Below are 22,489 nucleotides of genomic sequence, written 5' to 3' on the forward strand. Positions count from 1 at the left end.
TGAGGAGGGGTTCAGGGTACCAGTATCTACCGTGGTGAGGAGGGGTTCATGGTACCAGTATCTACCGTGTTGAGGAGGGGAGGAGGGGTTCAGGGTACCAGTATCTACCGTGTTGAGGAGGGGTTCAGGGTACCAGTATCTACCGTGTTGAGGAGGGGTTCAGGGTACCAGTATCTACCGTGTTGAGGAGGGGTTCAGGGTACCAGTATCTACCGTGTTGAGGAGGGGTTCAGGGTACCAGTATCTACCGTGTTGAGGAGGGGTTCAGGGTACCAGTATCTACCATGTTGAGGAGGGGTTCAGGGTACCAGTATCTACCGAGGTGAGGAGGGGTTCAGGGTACCAGTATCTACCATGTTGAGGAGGGGAGGAGGGGTTCAGGGTACCAGTATCTACCGTGGTGAGGAGGGGTTCAGGGTACCAGTATCTACCGTGTTGAGGAGGGGTTCAGGGTACCGGTATATCCTGTGTTGAGGGGGGGTTCAAACAGACCCCATAGACCCTCCTCACATAATGAGACATGTTGAGGATGTCTGTTGAAACACCAGTCAGGTGTTAGACTGAGTCTCGGTGCAGCAACACCGATTGTGGAAGGCATCATGTTAGTATGTTGTTGTTGTGAACATGGTGTTGCAGTACGACCAACAGTCCACAGAAATGATGGAAGCTTTCTACTTCTATTCCCTTTGGTTGCACTCTCTCTCTCTCACTCTGTCTATGTGTGTGAGAGAGAGGGCTCGCCAGGCTTTTAGAGGGGCAGGAGGGAGGAGCTCTTCAATCTCTCTCTCTCTCTGTCTCTCTCTCTCTCTCTCTCTCTGTCTCTCTCTCTGTCTCTCTGTCTCTCTCTGTCTCTCTCTCTGTCTCTCTCTGTCTCTCTCTCTCTCACTCTGTCTCTCTCTCTCTCACTCTGTCTATGTGTGTGAGAGAGAGGGCTCGCCAGGCTTAGAGGGGCAGGAGGGAGGAGCTCTTCAATCTCTCTCTGTCTCTCTCTGTCTCTTTCTCTCTATATCTCTCTGTCTCTCTCGCTCTCTCTCTCTCTGTCTCTCTCGCTCTCTCTCTCTGTCTCTCTCTATATCTCTCTGTCTCTCTCTATATCTCTCTGTCTCTCTCTGTCTCTCTCTCTCAATTCAATTCAAGGGGCTTTATTGGCATGGGAAACATGTGTTAACATTGCCAAAGCAAGTGAGGCAGATAATATACTAAAGTGAAATAAACAATAAAAATGAACAGTAAACATTACACTCACAGAAATGTCAAAACAATAAAGACATTACAAATGTCTCTCTCTCTCTCTTTTCTCTCCTCTCTCTCTCTTCTCTCTCCTCTCTCCTCTCTCTCTTCTCTCTCCTCTCTCTCCTCTCTCTTCTCTCTCTTCTCTCTCCTCTCTTCTTGGAAGGAGTCATCCCTCCAGTCAGCCATGAGAGGGACAAACTTGTCACAGCCAGTCAGTCAATCAGCCAGCAAGCCTGTCAATCAGTCAGTCACAGTAAGCCAGCCAATAAGTCATTTATTCAGCCAATCAGCCACAGTACGTGCCAGCCAGCCAGTCACAGTCAGCAAGCCAGTCTGTCAGCCAGCCAGTCACAGTCAGCAAGCCAGTCTGTCAGCCAGCCAGTCACAGTCAGCAAGCCAGTCTGTCAGCCAGCCAGTCACAGTCAGCAAGCCAGTCTGTCAGCCAGCCAATCACAGTCAGCAAGCCAGTCTGTCAGCCAGCCAGTCAATCAGCAAGCCAGTCTGTCAGCCAGCCAGTCACAGTCAGCAAGCCAGTCTGTCAGCCAGCCAGTCACAGTCAGCAAGCCAGTCTGTCAGCCAGCCAGTCACAGTCAGCAAGCCAGTCACAGTCAGCAAGCCAGCCAGTCACAGTCAGCAAGCCAGTCTGTCAGCCAGCCAGTCAGTCACAGTCAGCAAGCCAGTCTGTCAGCCAGCCAGTCACAGTCAGCAAGCCAGTCTGTCAGCCAGCCAGTCACAGTCAGCAAGCCAGTCTGTCAGCCAGCCAGTCACAGTCAGCAAGCCAGTCTGTCAGCCAGCTAGCCAGTCACAGTCAGCAAGCCAGTCTGTCAGCCAGCCAGCCAGTCACATTCAGCCAGCCAGTCTGTCAGCCAGCCAGTCACAGTCAGCAAGCCAGTCTGTCAGCCAGCCAGTCACAGTCAGCAAGCCAGTCTGTCAGCCAGCCAGCCAGTCACAGTCAGCAAGCCAGTCTGTCAGCCAGCCAGTCTGTCAGCCAGCCAGTCAGTCAGTCAGTCGGTGGCTATGTCTCAGGATTGTTCAACGGTCTCCATGACTACGGTTGCCAAATGCCTTGAACTTTCCCCAAATTCCCTGCTTTCCCAGAAATCCTGTTTTAAAGATTCCTTGAATTAAGGGGGAATAAGCAGGAAATGCCAGAATCATCCAATCAGTTACCAGAATTCTGCATCCTTACTCATGACGGTAGTGACCAGATAGGTGAAGGATATAATGGGTGGTAGACTGCTTTAAAGTTGTCCACCATTTTGTTGTTGTAGTTAAAGTGATTTCAGACAGTGAACTGAATCACCGTGTCTGTTAAAGTCAGTCAGGAACCCTTGTTGTTGTAGTTAGTGATTTCAGACAGTGAACTGAATCACCGTGTCTGTTAAAGTCAGTCAGGAACCCTTGTTGTTGTAGTTAGTGATTTCAGACAGTGAACTGAATCGCCGTGTCTGTTAAAGTCAGTTAGGAACCCTTATTTCCTGTTCATTACAGACAAAAAAACAAACCCTGGCAATGATAATGTGAGTGTATGCAATTACTGTCTCTCTCACTGCTTGTTCTCTTCTTCTTCAGTCACTCACTGTCCTACTCGGTCCTTCTCTCTTCGCTTTCACTGTCACTCTCCTCCTGTGTCCTCTCGTTTCCTCCCTGGTCCTCCTTTCTCTCAGAGTTCCAGTCAGATACTGTCACTGTCACTCTCCTCCTGTGTCCTCTCGTTTCCTCCCTGGTCCTCCTTTCTCTCAGAGTTCCAGTCAGATACTGTCACTGTCACTCTCCTCCTGTGTCCTCTCGTTTCCTCCCTGGTCCTCCTTTCTCTCAGAGTTCCAGTCAGATACTGTCACTGTCACTCTCCTCCTGTGTCCTCTCGTTTCCTCCCTGGTCCTCCTTTCTCTCAGAGTTCCAGTCAGTTACTGGCAGTGTCACTTCTCCTCCTCCTCTTCCTCTTCCTTCACCCATAAAGGATTGTTTTATACTAAAACCTGTTGTGTCGTAATCCACACAACACAGGCATTGCTTTGTGTCATTTAAATCAATCCTGAATTCCACTCTTCAAAATGATTTGTTTTTGTAAACCCTATCTTTGTTAATATAGAACATGGGTATTCAACTCTGACCCTACGAGATCTGGAGCCTGCTGGTGTTCTGTTCTACCTGATCATTAATATCACCCCACCTGGTGTCCCAGGTCTAAATCAGGCCCTGATCATTAATATCACCCCACCTGGTGTCCCAGGTCTAAATCAGGCCATGATCATTAATATCACCCCACCTGGTGTCCCAGGTCTAAATCAGGCCCTGATCATTAATATCACCCCACCTGGTGTCCCAGGTCTAAATCTGGCCCTGGTCATTAATATCACCCCGCCTGGTGTCCCAGGTCTAAATCAGGCCCTGGTCATTAATATCACCCCACCTGGTGTCCCAGGTCTAAATCAGGCCCTGATCATTAATATGACCCCACCTGGTGTCCCAGGTCTAAATCAGGCCCTGATCATTAATATCACCCCACCTGGTGTCCCAGGTCTAAATCAGGGATATAGAATAACCTTTTGGGGATATTTCCTGGTAAAACACTTGTATATGAGTTGATGCAGATCCTTTTGTCGGATTGGAACACAGTGCCGATCCCCGTAAATGTTTTCTTCTCTGTCATTGTTGGTACAGAATATGCTTCCCAGTGAAGCACTTTTAGGCTTTGAGTTCTGATATGTTATGAGTTCTAATGTGCAGGTCTTTCGTAAAGTATTCAGACCCCTTGACTTTTTCCCCGTTGTGGAACGTTACAGCCTTATGCTAAAATTCATTACATTACATTTCCCTCATAAACCTACACACAATTACCCATAACAACATTGCAAAAACAGGTTTTTAGACATTTTTGCTAATGTATTAAAAAAATAAACATAAATCACTTTTACTTAAGTATTTCACTTTACACTTTACACCTGCACCTTTGGCAGTAATTACAGCCTTGAGGGTTCAAGTCCGGGCTCTGGCTGGGCCACTCAAGGACATTCAGAGACGTATCCCCGAAGCAGCTCCTGCGTTGTCTTGGCTGTGTGCTTAGGTTCGTTGTCCTGTTGGATGGTGAACCTTCGCCCCAGTCTGATGTCTTGAGCCATTCCGTAAAAATGGAGCTCTATAGGAGTAAACCCTGCCTCCAGCTGTTTGCTTAGAAATTCTAGGGACAATTAGGAGGCCTGCGTCTTGTGACCGTAGCGTACGTGTAGGTATGTACGGCAGGACCAAATCAGAAAGATAGGTAGGAGCAAGCCCATGTAATGCTTTGTAGGTTAGCAGTAAAACCTTGAAATCAGCCCTAGCCTTAACAGGAAGCTAGTGTAGGGAGGCTGCACTGGAGAAATATGATCCATTATTTTGGTTCTAGTCAGGATTCTAGCAGCCGTATTTCGCACTAACTGAGGTTGATTTATCAGCAGGTTTTCATCAAGGATCTCTCTGTTCTTTGCTCCGTTCATCTTTGCCTCGATCCCGACTAAAACAATCCCACAGCATGATGCTGCCACCACCATGCTTCATCATAGGGAAGGTGCCAGGTTTCCTCCAGACGTGACTCTTGCCATTCAGGACAAAATAGTTGAATCTTGGTTTCATCAGACCAGAGAATCTTTAGGTGCTTTTTGGCAAACTCCAAGCGGGCTGTCATGTGCCTTTTAGTGAAGAGTGGCTTCCGTCTGGCCGCTCTACCATACAGGCCTGATTGGTGGAGTGCTGAATGGATGGTTGTTCTGGAAGGTTCTCCCATCTCCACAGAGGAACTCTAGAGCTCTGTCAGAGTGACCATTAGGTTCTTGGTCACCTCCCTGACAAAGGCCCTTCTCCCCCGATTGCTCAGTTTGGCCGGGCGGCCAGCTCTAGGACGGGTCTTGATGGTTCCAAACGTCTTCCATTTCAGAATGATGGAGGCCGCTGTGTTCTTGGGGACCTTCAATGCTGCAGACATGTTTTGGTACCATTCCCCAGATCTGTGCCTCAACACAATCCTGCATCGGATCTCTACGGACAATTCCTTCAACATTATGTCTTGGTTTTTGCTCTGACATGCACAGTCAACTGTGGGACCTTATATAGGCAGGTGTGTGCCTTTCCAAATCATGTCCAATCAATTGCATTTACCACAGGTGGACTCCAATCAAGTTGTAGAAACATCTTAAGGATGATCAATGGAAACAACATGCACCTGAGCTTAGTTTCAAGTCTCATAGTGAAAGGTCTGAATACTTACCTAAATGTCATATTTCAGTTTTTTATTGTTAATGCATTTGCAGCATCGTTCATTGTCATTATGGGGTATTGTGATGTCATTATGTGACATTGTGATGTCATTATACGGGTATTGTGATGTCATTATGGGGTATTGTGAGTAGATTCCTGAGGATTTTGTTTTTCATCCATTTTAGAATAAGGCTGTGTAACGTAACAAAATGTGGGAAGAGTCAACGGGGCTGAATACCTTCCGAAGGCCCTGTGTGTGATTACCGAATCTGTTTGTCTGAGTGAGTGATGGTTATAGATGGTGTTCGTCCCACTTTAAAAATCAAATGTATTTATAAAGCCCTTTCTACATCAGCAGATGTCACAAAGTGCTTAACAAAAACACAGCCTAAAACCCCAAACAGCAAGCAATGCAGAGGTAGAAGCACGGGGGGGGGGGGATGATATCACCAGACCACAAACTTACTACCACAAGTAGTAAGTGACTCAGCCCCCTTAATCGGGTCAGAGGCAGAGAATCCCAGTGGAGAGAGGGGAATCGGCCAAGCAGAGACAGCAAGGGCAGTTCGTCATGCCAGTGCCTTGCCATTCACCTTCACTCCCCTGGGCCATAGGAGTCTTCAGTACAGACTTAAAGGTCAAGACCGATTCTGCGTCTCTCACATGGGTAGGCAGACCGTTCCATAAAAATGGAGCTCTATAGGAGAAAGCCCTGCCTCCAGCTGTTTGCTTAGAAATTCTAGGGACAATTAGGAGGCCTGCGTCTTGTGACCGTAGCGTACGTGTAGGTATGTACGGCAGGACCAAATCAAAGAGATAGGTAGGAGCAAGCCCATGTAATGCTTTGTAGGTTAGCAGTAAAACCTTGAAATCAGCCCTTGCTTTGACAGGAAGCCAGTGTAGAAAGGCTAGCACTGGAGCAATAGGATTGAATGTTGGGGTTCTTGTAAAGATTCTAGCAGCCGTGTTGAGAACTAGCTGATGTTCATGTATTTCTTTATCCGGGAAGCCGGAGACGAGAGCATTGCAGTAGTCTAGCATAGAAGTAGCCAGACAGTAGAGCGTTGCAGTAGTCTAATATAGAAATAGCCAGACAGTAGTGTGCTGCAGTAGTCTAATATAGAAGTAGCCAGACAGTAGAGCGTTGCAGTAGTCTAATATAGAAGTAGCCAGACAGTAGAGCGTTGCAGTAGTCTAGAGTGTTGCAGTAGTCTGATATAGAATTAGCCAGACAGTAGTGTTGCAGTAGTCTAATATAGAAGTAGCCAGACAGTAGAACATTGCAGTAGTCTAATATAGAAGTAGCCAGACAGTAGAGTGTTGCAGTAGTCTAATATAGAAGTAGCCAGACAGTAGAGCGTTGCAGTAGTCTAATATAGAAGTAGCCAGACAGTAGAGCGTTGCAGTAGTCTAATATAGAAATAGCCAGACAGTAGTGTGCTGCAGTAGTCTAATATAGAAGTAGCCAGACAGTAGAGCGTTGCAGTAGTCTAATATAGAAGTAGCCATACAGTAGAGCGTTGCAGTAGTCTAGAGTGTTGCAGTAGTCTGATATAGAAGTAGCCAGACAGTAGTGTTGTAGTAGTCTAATATAGAAGTAGCCAGACAGTAGAACATTGCAGTAGTCTAATATAGAAGTAGCCAGACAGTAGAGTGTTGCAGTAGTCTAATATAGAAATAGCCAGAAAGCAGAGCGTTGCAGTAGTCTAATATAGAAGTAGCCAGAAAGCAGAGCGTTGCAGTAGTCTAATATAGAAGTAGCCAGACAGTAGAGCGTTGCAGTAGTCTAATTTAGAAGTAGCCAGACAGTAGAGCATTGCAGTAGTCTAATATAGAAGTAGCCAGACAGTAGAGCGTTGCAGTAGTCTAATATAGAAGTAGCCAGACAGTAGAGTGTTGCAGTAGTCTAATATAGAAGTAGCCAGACAGTAGAGCGTTGCAGTAGTCTAATATAGAAGTAGCCAGACAGTAGAGCGTTGCAGTAGTCTAATATAGAAATAGCCAGACAGTAGTGTGCTGCAGTAGTCTAATATAGAAGTAGCCAGACAGTAGAGCGTTGCAGTAGTCTAATATAGAAGTAGCCATACAGTAGAGCGTTGCAGTAGTCTAGAGTGTTGCAGTAGTCTGATATAGAAGTAGCCAGACAGTAGTGTTGTAGTAGTCTAATATAGAAGTAGCCAGACAGTAGAACATTGCAGTAGTCTAATATAGAAGTAGCCAGACAGTAGAGCGTTGCAGTAGTCTAATATAGAAGTAGCCAGACAGTAGAGCGTTGCAGTAGTCTGATCTAGAAGTAGCCAGACAGTAGAGCGTTGCAGTAGTCTAATATAGAAGTAGCCAGACAGTAGAGCGTTGCAGTAGTCTAATATAGAAGTAGCCAGACAGTAGAGTGTTGCAGTAGTCTAATATAGAAGTAGCCAGACAGTAGAGCGTTGCAGTAGTCTAATATAGAAGTAGCCAGACAGTAGAGCGTTGCAGTAGTCTAATATAGAAGTAGCCAGACACTAGTGTTGCAGTAGTCTAATATAGAAGTAGCCAGACAGTAGAGTGTTGCAGTAGACTAATATAGAAGTAGCCAGAAAGCAGAGCGTTGCAGTAGTCTAATATAGAAGTAGCCAGAAAGCAGAGCGTTGCAGTAGTCTAATATAGAAGTAGCCAGACAGTAGTGTGCTGCAGTAGTCTAATATAGAAGTAGCCAGACAGTAGAGCATTGCAGTAGTCTAATATAGAAGTAGCCAGAAAGCAGAGCGTTGCAGTAGTCTAATATAAAGTAGCCAGAAAGCAGAGCGTTGCAGTAGTCTAATATAGAAGTAGCCAGACAGTAGAGTGTTGCAGTAGTCTGATCTAGAAGTAGCCAGACATTAGAGCGTTGCAGTAGTCTAATATAGAAGTAGCCAGACAGTAGAGCGTTGCAGTAGTCTAATATAGAAGTAGCCAGACAGTAGAGTGTTGCAGTAGTCTAATATAGAAGTAGCCAGACAGTAGAGCGTTGCAGTAGTCTAATATAGAAGTAGCCAGACAGTAGAGCGTTGCAGTAGTCTGATCTAGAAGTAGCCAGACAGTAGAGCGTTGCAGTAGTCTAATATAGAAGTAGCCAGACAGTAGAGCGTTGCAGTAGTCTAATATAGAAGTAGCCAGACAGTAGAGTGTTGCAGTAGTCTAATATAGAAGTAGCCAGACAGTAGAGTGTTGCATTAGTCTAATATAGAAGTAGCCAGACACTAGTGTTGCAGTAGTCTAATATAAAAGTAGCCAGACAGTAGAGCATTGCAGTAGTCTAATATAGAAGTAGCCAGACAGTAGAGCATTGCAGTAGTCTAATATAGAAGTATCCAGAGACTAGAGCATTGCAGTAGTCTAATATAGAAGTATCCAGAGACTATGGCATTGCAGTAGTCTAATATAGAAGTATCCAGACAGTAGAGTGTTGCAGTAGTCTAATATAGAAATAGCCAGAAAGCAGAGCGTTGCAGTAGTCTAATATAGAAGTAGCCAGAAAGCAGAGCGTTGCAGTAGTCTAATATAGAAGTAGCCAGACAGTAGAGCGTTGCAGTAGTCTAATTTAGAAGTAGCCAGACAGTAGAGCATTGCAGTAGTCTAATATAGAAGTAGCCAGACAGTAGAGCGTTGCAGTAGTCTAATATAGAAGTAGCCAGACAGTAGAGTGTTGCAGTAGTCTAATATAGAAGTAGCCAGACAGTAGAGCGTTGCAGTAGTCTAATATAGAAGTAGCCAGACAGTAGAGTGTTGCAGTAGTCTAATATAGAAGTAGCCAGACAGTAGAGCGTTGCAGTAGTCTAATATAGAAGTAGCCAGACAGTAGAGCGTTGCAGTAGTCTGATCTAGAAGTAGCCAGACAGTAGAGCGTTGCAGTAGTCTAATATAGAAGTAGCCAGACAGTAGAGCGTTGCAGTAGTCTAATATAGAAGTAGCCAGACAGTAGAGTGTTGCATTAGTCTAATATAGAAGTAGCCAGACACTAGTGTTGCAGTAGTCTAATATAGAAGTAGCCAGACAGTAGAGTGTTGCAGTAGTCTAATATAGAAGTAGCCAGAAAGCAGAGCGTTGCAGTAGTCTAATATAGAAGTAGCCAGAAAGCAGAGCGTTGCAGTAGTCTAATATAGAAGTAGCCAGACAGTAGTGTGCTGCAGTAGTCTAATATAGAAGTAGCCAGACAGTAGAGCATTGCAGTAGTCTAATATAGAAGTAGCCAGAAAGCAGAGCGTTGCAGTAGTCTAATATAAAGTAGCCAGAAAGCCTAGCGTTGCAGTAGTCTAATATAGAAGTAGCCAGACAGTAGAGTGTTGCAGTAGTCTGATCTAGAAGTAGCCAGACATTAGAGCGTTGCAGTAGTCTAATATAGAAGTAGCCAGACAGTAGAGCGTTGCAGTAGTCTAATATAGAAGTAGCCAGACAGTAGAGCGTTGCAGTAGTCTAATATAGAAGTAGCCAGACAGTAGAGCGTTGCAGTAGTCTAATATAGAAGTAGCCAGACAGTAGAGCGTTGCAGTAGTCTGATCTAGAAGTAGCCAGACAGTAGAGCGTTGCAGTAGTCTAATATAGAAGTAGCCAGACAGTAGAGCGTTGCAGTAGTCTAATATAGAAGTAGCCAGACAGTAGAGTGTTGCAGTAGTCTAATATAGAAGTAGCCAGACAGTAGAGTGTTGCATTAGTCTAATATAGAAGTAGCCAGACACTAGTGTTGCAGTAGTCTAATATAAAAGTAGCCAGACAGTAGAGCATTGCAGTAGTCTAATATAGAAGTAGCCAGACAGTAGAGCATTGCAGTAGTCTAATATAGAAGTATCCAGAGACTAGAGCATTGCAGTAGTCTAATATAGAAGTAGCCAGACAGTAGAGCATTGCAGTAGTCTAATATAGAAGTATCCAGAGACTATAGCATTGCAGTAGTCTAATATAGAAGTATCCAGAGACTATGGCATTGCAGTAGTCTAATATAGAAGTATCCAGAGACTATAGCATTGCAGTAGTCTAATATAGAAGTATCCAGAGACTATAGCATTGCAGTAGTCTAATATAGAAGTATCCAGAGACTATGGCATTGCAGTAGTCTAATATAGAAGTATCCAGAGACTAGAGCGTTGCAGTAGTCTAATATAGAAGTATCCAGAGACTATAGCATTGCCGTCGTCTCATCGAGAAGTGACAAAAACACGTTAGTTTTTCTGCATCCCATTTTTTGGACAAAACAGTTTCAGATTTGTTATGTTATGATGCTCTTGAAATACTCTTCACATGTTGTGTAGCATTATAAAGACTTCATAAGCATTAAATAAAGGTTAACCAATATATATAGCATTATAAAGACTTCATAAGCATTAAATAAAGGATTCACAAATGATCTATAAGTGTCTCGTACTGTATAAATGGTGTATAAACATACATAGTGTGTTATGTCACAATTGGCAGTTCACTGGGACTGGTTATGTCACCTGCTATACACTGGGGTGCTTATAAACTACAGGACAGGACAGTTAACCATGTTGGACCACTAGTACAGGACAGTTAACCATGTTGGACCACTAGGACAGGACAGTTAACCATGTTGGACCACTAGGACAGGACAGTTAACCATGTTGGACCACTAGTACAGGACAGTTAACCATGTTGGACTGGTCACTAGTACAGGACAGTTAACCATGTTGGACCACTAGTACAGGACAGTTAACCATGTTGGACTGGTCACTAGTACAGGACAGTTAACCATGTTGGACTGGTCACTAGTACAGGACAGTTAACCATGTTGGACCACTAGTACAGGACAGTTAACCATGTTGGACCACTAGTACAGGACAGTTAACCATGTTGGACCACTAGTACAGGACAGTTAACCATGTTGGACCACTAGTACAGGACAGTTAACCATGTTGGACCACTAGTACAGGACAGTTAACCATGTTGGACTGGTCACTAGTACAGGACAGTTAACCATGTTGGACTGGTCACTAGTACAGGACAGTTAACCATGTTGGACTGGTCACTAGTACAGGACAGTTAACCATGTTGGACTGGTCACTAGTACATGACAGTTAACCATGTTGGACCACTAGTACAGGACAGTTAACCATGTTGGACCACTAGTACAGGACAGTTAACCATGTTGGACTGGACCACTAGTACAGGACAGTTAACCATGTTGGACCACTAGTACAGGACAGTTAACCATGTTGGACTGTTCACTAGTACAGGACAGTTAACCATGTTGGACCACTAGTACAGGACAGTTAACCATGTTGGACTGTTCACTAGTACAGGACAGTTAACCATGTTGGACCACTAGTACAGGACAGTTAACCATGTTGGACTGGTCACTAGTACAGGACAGTTAACCATGTTGGACTGGTCACTAGTACAGGACAGTTAACCATGTTGGACCACTAGTACAGGACAGTTAACCATGTTGGACTGGTCACTAGTACAGGACAGTTAACCATGTTGGACTGGTCACTAGTACAGGACAGTTAACCATGTTGGATCACTAGTACATGACAGTTAACCATGTTGGACCACTAGTACAGGACAGTTAACCATGTTGGACTGGTCAATAGTACAGGACAGTTTACCATGTTGGACCACTAGTACAGGACAGTTAACCATGTTGGACCACTAGTACAGGACAGTTAACCATGTTGGACCACTAGTACAGGACAGTTAACCATGTTGGACCACTAGTATAGGACAGTTAACCATGTTGGACCACTAGTACAGGACAGTTAACCATGTTAGACTGGTCACTAGTACAGGACAGTTAACCATGTTGGACCACTAGTACAGGACAGTTAACCATGTTGGACCACTAGTACAGGACAGTTAACCATGTTGGACTGGTCACTAGTACAGGACAGTTAACCATGTTGGACCACTAGTACATGACAGTTAACCATGTTGGACCACTAGTACAGGACAGTTAACCATGTTGGACCACTAGTACAGGACAGTTAACCATGTTGGACTGGTCACTAGTACAGGACAGTTAACCATGTTGGACTGGTCACTAGTACAGGACAGTTAACCATGTTGGACTGGTCACTAGTACAGGACAGTTAACCATGTTGGACCACTAGTACAGGACAGTTAACCATGTTGGACCACTAGTACAGGACAGTTAACCATGTTGGACCACTAGTACAGGACAGTTAACCATGTTGGACCACTAGTACAGGACAGTTAACCATGTTGGACCACTAGTACAGGACAGTTAACCATGTTGGACTGGTCACTAGTACAGGACAGTTAACCATGTTGGACCACTAGTACATGACAGTTAACCATGTTGGACCACTAGTACAGGACAGTTAACCATGTTGGACTGGTCACTAGTACAGGACAGTTAACCATGTTGGACTGGTCACTAGTACAGGACAGTTAACCATGTTAGACTGGTCACTAGTACAGGACAGTTAACCATGTTCGACCACTAGTACAGGACAGTTAACCATGTTGGACCACTAGTACAGGACAGTTAACCATGTTGGACCACTAGTACAGGACAGTTAACCATGTTGGACTGGTCACTAGTACAGGACAGTTAACCATGTTGGACCACTAGTACATGACAGTTAACCATGTTGGACCACTAGTACAGGACAGTTAACCATGTTGGACTGGTCACTAGTACAGGACAGTTAACCATGTTGGACTGGTCACTAGTACAGGACAGTTAACCATGTTGGACTGGTCACTAGTACAGGACAGTTAACCATGTTGGACCACTAGTACAGGACAGTTAACCATGTTGGACTGGTCACTAGTACAGGACAGTTAACCATGTTGGACCACTAGTACAGGACAGTTAACCATGTTGGACCACTAGTACAGGACAGTTAACCATTGTTTGACCACTAGTACAGGACAGTTAACCATGTTGGACTGGTCACTAGTACAGGACAGTTAACCACATTGGACTGGTCACTAGTACAGGACAGTTAACCATGTTGGACCACTAGTACAGGACAGTTAACCATGTTGGACCACTAGTACAGGACAGTTAACCATGTTGGAGCACTAGTACAGGACAGTTAACCATGTTGGACCACTAGTACAGGACAGTTAACCATGTTGGACCACTAGTACAGGACAGTTAACCATGTTGGACCACTAGTACAGGACAGTTAACCATGTTGGACCACTAGTACAGGACAGTGGTTGGCATCAGTGTATGTAAATGCATGTGTGTTTCTGTGTGTTTCAGGTACCAGGACATGAGGAGACAGATCGGCTTTGAGATCAGAGACATGTGGTATAATCTAGGTATGAATCATCTATTTCATGTTATTCATATGTATTCAACTAACGTATGTGACCGACCGGCTCCATTCGGTGTTTTTTAAAAGTAGAGACTCAGAGCTTGAAAATGGTAGATCGTAACACTACTATTGAGGAACAATTGGAAAGTAATTGATAACCATGTTGGATAAAGTTGATAAACTTGTAACCCCACTTTTGAGAAAATAGCCCTTGAATGTTTTGGTACTACTACTGGAGAGCTCTTCTTTCACATGTGAGGCCATGTGCTAAACAGTGTGAGTACTGGCCGTTTAGTAAACAATCAAAATATTTTTAGACTATAGGCTGGTTTATACTACATATATCAACATGTCTGTAAACAGTTGTGGCAGTGACATCATGAACATTAAACTTGTCTTTATCGTTGTGAAAAAGTATAAACACAAAAAAACGACAGGCTGCATGACATCAGCACCCTGGTGGTCCAGAATAGCATAACAGGTGTATTTTAATACCAATAAACCCATCCGTTTAAAACTGTATTTATATAATGTCAATCTAGCAAACCAGGCAACTAAAAGCAACTTTCTAAACCATTTCTGGTTTGGTTTCTAGCGTGCTATCTAGCTAGCTAACGTTAAGTTAGCTGTAGAAACGTTAATTTAGCTGTAGAAATTTTAAGTTAGCTGGATATCTAACATTACGTTAGCTGGCTAGCCAGTTGAAATAATGACTGTATCATATATCTTTTTTACATTGGATAAAAGTAGAGCCTCAGAGCTACAAATGTGTATACCATACACTGCATTTGAGTAAAAAATGGGAAGAAAAAAAATTCCTTTGAAAGTTTATGAACTTGTAAACTCACTTTTTGAGAAAATGGCCTTTGAATGTTTTGGTATCTAGTGAAGAGCTCCTCTTTGTCTACACCCATTCAACATCGTTCACACCCTCTTAAGCTTTAGCCCCACCCATCTCGTTTCGATCACGGAGAGCACACTCAATGGATGTTGTACACATGTCACGTAACATTAGCTAATGAGCCAGCCAGCTAACGTTAGTTAAACAGCAATGAACAGTGCCAACAAAGCCACAGCGCTGGGAGCTAACCAACCAGGTTCAATGTTAGCTAGCTAGCTAACAGTACACTTTAGCTTGAAATGAAACCACTTTCTGTCTAAATTAGAAATGTGTAATTTCTGAAAATGTAGCTAGTTAACGCTAGACTATCTTTCCTGTATACATCATCATGCCTGATGGACGCGTCTCCCTGATGCCATGCCACGATTGCCCTTAGTTTGATGATGTAATCCAGAGACAGGTGTTTTCTCCATATCTTCATCACTCATTGAACCATGTTGCAAAAAAAAAACATATTTTCACAATGTATATTTAATCCAATTCATTTTTGTTCCATATACATTCAACTTCACGTGCCTTCATTCACAGATCCCTGCAAGTGTCGTACAGTCACTATTAGAAGGTCAATGGCACATGTTGAAGTGGGATATTTCCTAAGTGTTATGTTTGTATCCGGGTCCATCTGGGAATTTGTCTGGAGTCGTTACCAGGGTTACCAGGTTGTTAGGACTAAGAATAGAGGGTCGGATCATGGGTTAACAGGTTGTTAGGACTAAGAACAGCGGGTCGGATCATGGGTTACCAGGTTGTTAGTGAAAACAGGAAGGACTAAGGACAGAGGGTCGGATCATGGGTTACCAGGTTGTTAGTGAAAACAGGAAGGACAGAGAATAGAGGGTCAGATCATGGGTTACCAGGTTGTTAGTGAAAACAGGAAGGACAGAGAATAGAGGGTCAGATCATGGGTTACCAGGTTGTTAGTGAACACAGGAAGGACTAAGAATAGAGGGTCGGATCATGGGTTACCAGGTTGTTAGGACTAAGAATAGAGGGTCGGATCATGGGTTACCAAGTTGTTAGTGAAAACAGGAAGGACTAAGGACAGAGGGTCGGATCATGGGTTACCAGGTTGTTAGTGAAAACAGGAAGGACTAAGGATAGAGGGTCGGATCATGGGTTACCAGGTTGTTAGTGAAAACAAGAAGGACTAAGGATAGAGGGTCGGATCATGGATTAATTGGCTTCATGTTGTTGTGGAAGCAGAACTACAGCAGAGACGTCACAAAGGAGTCAGAGAATGACGAGGTGTTAGTTTGAATAGGCCTGTTCTGTTCCTTCAAATAGGTAATCAGTCTCTGCTTTTCTATTGCTCTCATGCGCTCTCTGTCTTCATTACAACTCTGTTCCTTCAAATAGGTAATCAGTCTCTGCTTTTCTATTTCTCTCATGCTCTCTCTGTCTTCATTACAACTCTGTTCCTTCAAATAGGTAATCAGTCTCTGCTTTTCTATTTCTCTCATGCTCTCTCTGTCTTCATTACAACTATGTTCCTTCAAATAGGTAATCAGTCTCTGCTTTTCTATTTCTCTCATGCTCTCTCTGTCTTCATCACAACTCTGTTCCTTCAAATAGGTAATCAGTCTCTGCTTTTCTATTTCTCTCATGCTCTCTCTGTCTTCATCACAACTCTGTTCCTTCATAGGTAATCAGTCTCTGCTTTTCTATTTCTCTCATGCTCTCTCTGTCTTCATCACAACTCTGTTCCTTCAAATAGGTAATCAGTCTCTGCTTTTCTATTTCTCTCATGCTCTCTCTGTCTTCATTACAACTCTGTTCCTTCAAATAGGTAATCAGTCTCTGCTTTTCTATTTCTCTCATGCTCTCTCTGTCTTCATCACAACTCTGTTCCTTCAAATAGGTAATCAGTCTCTGCTTTTCTATTTCTCTCATGCTCTCTCTGTCTTCATCACAACTCTGTTCCTTCAAATAGGTAATCAGTCTCTGCTTTTCTATTTCTCTCATGCTCTCTCTGTCTTCATCACAACTCTGTTCCTTCAAATAGGTAATCAGTCTCTGCTTTTCTATTTCTCTCATGCTCTCTCTGTCTTCATCACAACTCTGTTCCTTCAAATAGGTAATCAGTCTCTGCTTTTCTATGTCTCTCCTGCTCTCTCTGTCTTCATCACAACTCTGTTCCTTCATATAGGTAATCAGTCTCTGCTTTTCTATGTCTCTCCTGCTCTCTCTGTCTTCATCACAACTCTGTTCCTTCATATAGGTAATCAGTCTCTGCTTTTCTATGTCTCTCCTGCTCTCTCTGTCTTCATCACAACTCTGTTCCGTGGTGTCGTATTGATTCCCACAACCAGTGTTTTCATAATTCTGGTTTTGGACCTGATGTTTTTCTCAGAAAAATCACCTCTCATCTTCTGAATGTCAATCAAAACGCTGATGAACACTGAAAAGACACTGGAGGAACGACAGATACATGTCTATGGGTTACATACTGTTACATACTGTACCATCTCACCAGATACATGTTTATGCCCTGGGGGGGGGGTTACATACTGTACCATCTCACCAGATACATGTTTATGCCCTGGGGGGGGGTTACATACTGTACCATCTCACCAGATACGTGTTTATGCCCTGGGGGGGGGGGTTACATACTGTACCATCTCACCAGATACGTGTTTATGCCCTGGGGGGGGTTACATACTGTACCATCTCACCAGATACATGTTTATGCCCTGGGGGGGGGGGGGCTCTAGTAGTTTCCTCTAGTTGTTTACACCAACATACTGTACCATCTCACCAGATACATGTGTATGCCCTTGGGGGGCCCCTCTAGTAGTTTCCTCCAGGGGTTTACACCAGGACAATTTAACATACTGTACCATCTCACCAGGAATTGTTTATTAATGCTATTAGTTGATTTGTTTAACTATTTCCTCATTCGTGTATTTCTGTATTATCTAAGTATCTCACCAGGAACTGATCGTCATTTAGTTTAATGTGTTTAATTATTTAATCATCTGTGTATTAATGTGTCCCCAGGTCTTACGAAGATCAATCTATTATCAATATGAGTTATATTCATGTTATTATTTATTCATCCACATAGTGTTATATTACTCACCAATAATTAATCAATAAGCATATTACTCACCAATAATTAATCGATAAGCATATTACTCACCAATAATTAATCAATAAGCATTTTACTCACCAATAATGAATCAATAAGCATTTTACTCACCAATAATGAATCAATGAGCATATTACTCACCAATAATTAATCAATAAGCATATTACGCACCAATAATTAATCAATAAGCATATTACGCACCAATAATTAATCAATAAGCATATTACTCACCAATAATTAATCAATAAGCATATTAATAATTATTAGTCCCTTTTATTCATGCATCTCTTCTGTCATCTATCATAATAATAAAATATTTGCTGGGAACCCAGCAGGAAGTGAACCCCACGGTCCTGGCGTTGTAAGTGCCTCCATGCTCAACCAGCTTGAGTTACAGAGGACCACGCTTTGTATTTCTGCTTTATCTATGGCCTGGTCCCCTTTAAATGTACCCTCATCTATTGACCGTTTGTTCATTATTCCCTCATCTCTGTATTCATCCTCAGGTTATATATCATTATATAATATATGGCATTTAGCAGACTCTTTTGTTAAATGTGTGTGTGGGTGGTCCTGGGAATTCAACCCATTATCATGGCGTTGTAAGTCCCGTGCTCTACCATTTGTGGTTAACTTTATTTAACTCGGCCCGTCAGTTAAGAACAAATTATTATTTTCAATGACGGTCTAGGAACAGTGGGGTTAACTGCCTTGTTCAAGGGCAGAACGACAGATTTGTACCTCGTCAGCTCGGGGGATTGGATCCAGCAACCTTTTGGTTACCGTCCCAACGCTCTAACCACCTGCCGCCTCTGCAGGAGGCTCGGGGGATTGGATCTAGCAACCTTTTGGTTACCGTCCCAACGCTCTAACCACCTGCCGCCTCTGCAGGAGGCTCGGGGGATTGGATCCAGCAACCTTTTGGTTACCGGCCCAACGCTCTAACCGCCTGCCGCCTCTGCAGGAGGCTCGGGGGATTGGATCCAGCAACCTTTTGGTTACCGTCCCAATGCTCTAACCACCTGCCGCCTCTGCAGGAGGCTCGGGGGATTGGATCCAGCAACCTTTTGGTTACCGTCCCAACGCTCTAACCACCTGCCGCCTCTGCAGGAGGCTCGGGGGATTGGATCCAGCAACCTTTTGGTTACCGTCCCAACGCTCTAACCACCTGCCGCCTCTGCAGGAGGCTCGGGGGATTGGATCCAGCAACCTTTTGGTTACCGTCCCAACGCTCTAACCACCTGCCGCCTCTGCAGGAGCTCAGATATTTGATGAAGTTGTATCTCTCCCCAGGTCCACACAAGATCAAGTTCATCCCAGAGATGGTGGGTCCCATCCTGGAGATGACTCTGGTCCCAGAGATCGAGCTGAGGAAAGCTACCATCCCCATCTTCTTCGACATGATGCAGTGTGAATTCCACTTCACATGCAGCTTCCAACGGGTCTGTATCAGTCAGTCAGTCTGTCCATCAATCAGCTAGTCAGTCTGTCCATCAATCAGCTAGTCAGTCTGTCCATCAATCAGTCAGTCAGTCTGTCCATCAATCAGCTAGTCCATCAATCAGTCAGTCAGTCTGTCCATCAATCAGTCAGTCAGTCTGTCCATCAATCAGCTAGTCCATCAATCAGCCAGTCAATCAGCCAGTCAGTCTGTCGGTCAATCAGCCTGTCAATCAATCGGTCAATCAGCTAGTCCATCAATCAGTCAGTCAGTCAGTCAGTCTGTCGGTCAATCAGCCAGTCAATCAGCCAGTCAGTCTGTCGGTCAATCAGCCTGTCGGTCAATCAGTCAGTCAGTCTGTCCATCAATCAGTCAGTCTGTCGGTCAATCAGCCTGGCAGTCAGTCAGTCAATCAGCCTGGCAGTCAGTCAGTCAGTCAGTCAGTCAGTATATTAATCAGTCAGATCTACCAATCAATCAGATGTATTGATAAAGCCCTTTTTACATCAGAAGTTTCTACAAGAAAGGTTTACAATAACCCCACGTTGACCCCAAAGAGCAGGAGCACAGAGGTCAAGGACCGGTGGTAACATCCTCTAAAACCTCACCCTCCCAGGAGACTAACGTAATGTTGCTAAATGTTTCCAGCTCTGAATTGACTCATCTCCCAGATCCTCCCAGTCTGTCTCCCAGATCCTCCCAGTCTGTCTCCCAGATCCTCCCAGTCTGTCTCCCAGATCCTCCCAGTCTGTCTCCCAGATCCTCCCAGTCTGTCTCCCAGATCCTCCCAGTCTGTCTCCCAGATCCTCCCAGTCTGTCTCCCAGATCCTCCCAGTCAGTCTCCCAGATCCTCCCAGTCTGGCTCCCAGATCCTCCCAGTCAGTCTCCCAGATCCTCCCAGTCTGGCTCCCAGATCCTCCCAGTCCGTCTCCCAGATCCTCCCAGTCTGTCTCCCAGATCCTCCCAGTCAGTGTAGAAGTACAGACTACTACTAAGTACCCTTTAGATCCTGGTCTAAAGTAGTGCACTACTACCCTATAGGTCCTGGTCTAAAGTAGTGCCCTACTACCCTATAGGTCCTGGTCTAAAGTAGTGCACTACTACCCTATAGACCCTGGTCTAAAGTAGTGCACTACTACCCTATAGACCCTGGTCTAAAGTAGTGCACTACTACCCTATAGACCCTGGTCTAAAGTAGTGCACTACTACCCTATAGACCCTGGTCTAAAGTAGTGCACTACTACCCTATAGGCCCTGGTCTAAAGTAGTGTACTACTACCCTATAGACCATGTTCTAAAGTAGTGCACTACTACCCTATAGATCCTGGTCTAAAGTAGTGCACTACTACCCTATAGACCCTAGTCTAAAGTAGTGCACTACTACCCTATAGACCCTGGTCTAAAGTATTGCACTACTACCCTATAGACCCTGGTCTAAAGTGGTGCACTACTACCCTATAGACCCTGGTCTAAAGTAGTGCACTACTACCCTATAGACCCTGGTCTAAAGTAGTGCACTACTACCGTGTAGAGCCTGGTCTAAAGTAGTGTACTACTACCCTATAAGCCCTGGTCTAAAGTAGTGCACCACTCCCCTATAGTCCTGGTCTAAAGTAGTGCACTACTACCCTATAGACCCTGGTCTAAAGTAGTGCACCACTCCCCTATAGTCCTGGTCTAAAGTAGTGCACTGCTACCCTATAGACCCTGGTCTAAAGTAGTGCACTACTACCCTATAGTCCTGGTCTAAAGTAGTGCACTACTACCCTATAGACCCTGGTCTAAAGTAGTGCACTACTACCCTATAGTCCTGGTCTAAAGTAGTGCACTACTACCCTATAGTCCTGGTCTAAAGTAGTGCACTACTACCCTATAAACCCTGGTCTAAAGTAGTGCACTACTACCCTATAAACCCTGGTCTAAAGTAGTGCACTACTACCCTATAAACCCTGGTCTAAAGTAGTGCACTACTACCCTATAGACCCTGGTCTAAAGTAGTGCACTACTACCCTATAGTCCTGGTCTAAAGTAGTGCACGATAAAGTGAATAGGGTGCCAGCTGGGACAGTCAGCCTGTTAGAGTTGGGAGTGAAGGGGAGGCCTGGTAATTCAGTTAGTGTCAGGCAGCCTGTTAGAGTTGGGAGTGAAGGGGAGGCCTGGTGATTCAGTTAGTGTCAGGCAGCCTGTTAGAGTTGGGAGTGAAGGGGGGCCTGGTGATTCAGTTAGTGTCAGTCAGCCTGTTAGAGTTGGGAGTGAAGGGGGGCCTGGTAATTCAGTTAGTGTCAGGCAGCCTGTTAGAGTTGGGAGTGAAGGGGGGCCTGGTGATTCAGTTAGTGTCAGTCAGCCTGTTAGAGTTGGGAGTGAAGGGGATGCCTGGTGATTCAGTTAGTGTCAGGCAGCCTGTTAAAGTTGGGAGTGAAGGGGAGGCCTGGTGATTCAGTTAGTGTCAGGCAGCCTGTTAGAGTTGGGAGTGAAGGGGATGCCTGGTAATTCAGTTAGTGTCAGGCAGCCTGTTAGAGTTGGGAGTGAAGGGGGCCTGGTGATTCAGTTAGTGTCAGTCAGCCTGTTAGAGTTGGGAGTGAAGGGGATGCCTGGTAATTCAGTTAGTGTCAGGCAGCCTGTTAGAGTTGGGAGTGAAGGGGGGGCCTGGTGATTCAGTTAGTGTCAGGCAGCCTGTTAGAGTTGGGAGTGAAGGGGAGGCCTGGTGATTCAGTTAGTGTCAGGCAGCCTGTTAGAGTTGGGAGTGAAGGGGATGCCTGGTGATTCAGTTAGTGTCAGGCAGCCTGTTAGAGTTGGGAGTGAAGGGGATGCCTGGTAATTCAGTTAGTGTCAGGCAGCCTGTTAGAGTTGGGAGTGAAGGGGATGCCTGGTGATTCAGTTAGTGTCAGGCAGCCTGTTAGAGTTGGGAGTGAAGGGGAGGCCTGGTGATTCAGTTAGTGTCAGGCAGCCTGTTAGAGTTGGGAGTGAAGGGGGGGCCTGGTAATTCAGTTAGTGTCAGGCAGCCTGTTAGAGTTGGGAGTGAAGGGGAGGCCTGGTGATTCAGTTAGTGTCAGGCAGCCTGTTAGAGTTGGGAGTGAAGGGGAGGCCTGGTAATTCAGTTAGTGTCAGGCAGCCTGTTAGAGTTGGGAGTGAAGGGGAGGCCTGGTGATTCAGTTAGTGTCAGGCAGCCTGAGCGATCCGTCTCTCTTCCTCTAGAGTGATCCGTCTCTCTTCCTCCAGAGCGATCCGTCTCTCTTCCTCCAGAGCGATCCGTCTCTCTTCCTCTAGAGTGATCCGTCTCTCTTCCTCCAGAGCGATCCGTCTCTCTTCCTCCAGAGCGAGTC

At 44.8% G+C, this 22,489-nt stretch overlaps 1 protein-coding gene across 1 annotated transcript in view; it reads left to right on the forward strand.

Moving 5' to 3' along the window:
• Positions 1–22,489, forward strand: part of LOC135513383 (dedicator of cytokinesis protein 1-like) — a 1,066,221-nt gene that overhangs the window by 954,196 nt on the left and 89,536 nt on the right. The window contains 2 exon segments of the mRNA XM_064936309.1: positions 13,682–13,740; positions 19,019–19,167. Of these exon segments, the coding sequence (XP_064792381.1) occupies positions 13,682–13,740; positions 19,019–19,167 (208 nt within the window).

This window comes from Oncorhynchus masou, chromosome 24, assembly GCF_036934945.1.
Source record: "Oncorhynchus masou masou isolate Uvic2021 chromosome 24, UVic_Omas_1.1, whole genome shotgun sequence".
Lineage (NCBI taxonomy): Eukaryota > Metazoa > Chordata > Actinopteri > Salmoniformes > Salmonidae > Oncorhynchus > Oncorhynchus masou.